Below are 3,036 nucleotides of genomic sequence, written 5' to 3'. Positions count from 1 at the left end.
TTAAAAATGAAAGATATATATTCTTAACCAGTTCACGTGAAGCCAACCAAAAATTAAGAGTACAATAAAATGAGAGTACCACCTCCATTAGCATTTCTTAAATTGGAAGAAGTTGCTCGGGATCTGTCATGGTTGACTTTGACTTAATAATTTTACCTAAAGGAGAAATTAAGGAAAAAGAAAAGAACGTATTAGGTTCTGATCAGTAATCCCAAGTGATTTGATTTAACGATTAAGAATAATTGTCAAAGTTACCATATGCATAAAAGAGAACTAAGACACTGATATTATATAATTATTTTATTATGGTTAATGTAAGATCTATAATAACATATACAATTGTTTATACATTAAAAAAATAAGAGACAAATCTTTTGGTAATATGTTGCTAATTAATCTATTTATTGCTAAATAACTCGTCACTAAATAAGACTTCTGATAATTAGTCCTTAAATGTGATTAGCAATGGATTTTTGCTATTAGCAGTAAAATTTGTCCGCCATTAATTTTTGTCTTTAATGATAATCAACTTAATTTAGTAGCCTAAAAGTAATAAAATAAATTACTTGTTATAGGAGTAACATGTTAGTAATACATATGAATTATGATAGTGCATGTAAAAAAAAAATTTAAACTTAGTCAGCATATGTAAGTTAAATTCAAAAAGAATATGCACTATGAACTTCATCGTAAATTACTTAGATAGATAAAGAAAACCTGAATCGTAACTTAACTTTATCGCTAGGTTTTTAAATAGAAAGTCAATACAAGGAGTTGAATATAAAGAGGCAATTGTCCTCTTCGTTTATCAATTCAAAGGAGGATAGAATATGAAAGTATACGTTATAGTCTTCATAGTCTTCGCTTCTATGGCTTTCACGGCTTGTAATTTATACTGCTGCTTATGCGCCGGCCGAGGTAGGATTAAGAAGCCAAAAGGATCTGACGTAAAAATAGGTACAAAGAAGAAGAGCGCCACTAGCTATTACGGCGGCACAAAAGACGGGAATATGGTTGTTTTGGCCGGGGCTGGTGCTGCAGTAGCCGGCACTGCGGCTGCTGCAGCTGTGGCAAGTAGCAGGACTGAAGATAAACGGAAGGGTAATAGCAATATTAGTGGTGGTTGTGGAGCGGCAGTTGGAGGTGGTGGTACGGATAATTCTGGTGCGAACCACGGTTGTTGTTGTGGTGGCGGTGGTGTCAACGGCGGTGGTTGCGGCGGCGGTTGTGGTGGATGTGGAGGTTAGTGTTGATTTGGACACTAGCCACCCATCTAGTTAGCATGGCTTTTAATTTTCCTCTTCTTGTTGTTTTCTTTCCTTTTTCGTTTCTTCTTATCCTTTTTGTTGTTTTAAATTTTTTTATTTGTATGTTGTTTCGAATTGGGAATGGACTTCCAAAAGGTGTGTAAATGAAATTATGAATGATTGCATGTATGATAGAATGAGTCCATAGCGATGGGGAGAAAGTTCAAATTTAGTCCTCAACTTTGTGAAATTAATATATTCATGTCCTCGCTTAAAAATCACTACTAAAAATTCGATCAAAATGGACGGCGACCGACCAAAGTCTAGAAATTCGGCCAAAATCGATCGTAACCGACTGAACGACTTCGGTCGGTCAAATAATAGACCTAAAAATCGATCGAAGTCAGTCAATTTTTTAAAATATTTTATTTTAAATTTTTTTTTTACAAAACCAATCAGCTTCGGTCGAATATTTTGCCATCCCGCGAAATTTATTTTTTAAGAAACCGATCAATTTTAATCAGTTTTTCATGTAAAATAAATTAATATTAATATTAAAAAAATGACGGAAGTCGGTCGGTAATTTCGGTCGGTCATTTAAAAAAATTAACCTATTTCGATTGGTAATTTTATATTTTTAATAAACCGACCAAAATCTGTCAGTTATTTTTACGCAAAAATATAATTAAAGAGTACAAATATAATAAAATAAAGTCTTAAACCAAAATGTACTTATGGTTTAGTGGTAGAATAGTATCCTGCTATAGTACAGGCCCTGGTTTGATTCCAGACGGTGCTTTTTTTAATTACATAATTAAAAATACCGACTGAATTCGGTCGAAAAATACCGACCAACTTCGATCGTTTTTCTCGGCAGATTTTTTCTTTTTTGATCGTTTGTGAAATTTAATTGACCGACCAAAATCGGTCGGTAATTGCGACCGACTACGATTGCTATTTATTACCGACCAGTCTTATTTCGACGAATTAAAGTCGGTCAAAAATCGATCGATTTTTTCAGTTTTCCGACCGATTTTAGTTGATATTCCTGGACGGTTTTCTAATATTTTCTAGTAGTGAATTTGCTTTAGAAAGGATCATGATGTTACCTAAAAGTATCATTTATGCTATTTATTACTAACAGAGCTCTACCTGCCAAATTTTATTTATGTTGATTAGTTTAAATTTCCACGTAAGTGTGACGCGTGAAAAACATATAGGAAAAAAGTCAATTTTGCCCGTGAACTTTGCTAATTAGTAATCCACGCCCCCTTAGTTTATTTTTTTTTATCTTTAACTAAGAACGAAACTGTAACGACCCGACCGATTGTTTTACTTTCTAGATCCCTGTTCCCCTAAATAAGACTCCCTGCATGTGCTTTTACTATTTTATGACTTGTGGAGATGGTTAGTTCGGGTTTGGAAGGGGTCGGATTGAAATCTGAACACTTAGTTCCTTAATATTGGCTTAAAAGGGTTAAGTTTGACATGGGTCAATATTTTATAGTAAACGACCTCAGAACCGGGATTTGACGGTCCCAATAAGTTTGTATGATGATTTTAAACTTGGGCGTATATTTGGATCGGGTTTCAGATGACCCGGGAGCATTTCGGCGCTTAATATTGGAAGTTAGCGCATTGAAGGCTTTCAAGTTCTTTAAATTTGGTTTGAGATAGGATTTGGTATTATCGAGGTCCGATTGGGATTCTGAGCCTTGGAATAGTTTCGTATGGTGATTTGTCACTTGCACACAAAATTTAGTGTCATTCCGAGTAGTTTAAGTATGAT

General features: G+C 34.4%; 1 protein-coding gene across 1 annotated transcript; it reads left to right on the top strand.

Annotated features, from left to right (window-relative positions):
* Positions 1-755: 755 nt before the first annotated feature.
* Positions 756-1,436, top strand: LOC104086880 (glycine-rich cell wall structural protein 1.0). Its single transcript, XM_009591224.4, has one exon. The coding sequence runs from the start codon at positions 831-833 to the stop codon at positions 1,245-1,247; it is 417 nt and encodes a 138-aa protein (XP_009589519.1). The 5' UTR covers positions 756-830; the 3' UTR covers positions 1,248-1,436.
* The last annotated feature ends 1,600 nt before the right edge of the window (positions 1,437-3,036 follow it).

The sequence above is a fragment of the Nicotiana tomentosiformis genome, chromosome 6 (genome assembly GCF_000390325.3).
Source record: "Nicotiana tomentosiformis chromosome 6, ASM39032v3, whole genome shotgun sequence".
Lineage (NCBI taxonomy): Eukaryota > Viridiplantae > Streptophyta > Magnoliopsida > Solanales > Solanaceae > Nicotiana > Nicotiana tomentosiformis.
This window is presented reverse-complemented; position numbering and strand designations above follow the sequence as displayed.

Coding starts and splice junctions, on each gene's coding strand:
- LOC104086880 (XM_009591224.4), top strand. CDS start 831: ATGAAAGTATACGTTATAGTCTTCATAGTCTTCGCTTCTATGGCTTTC.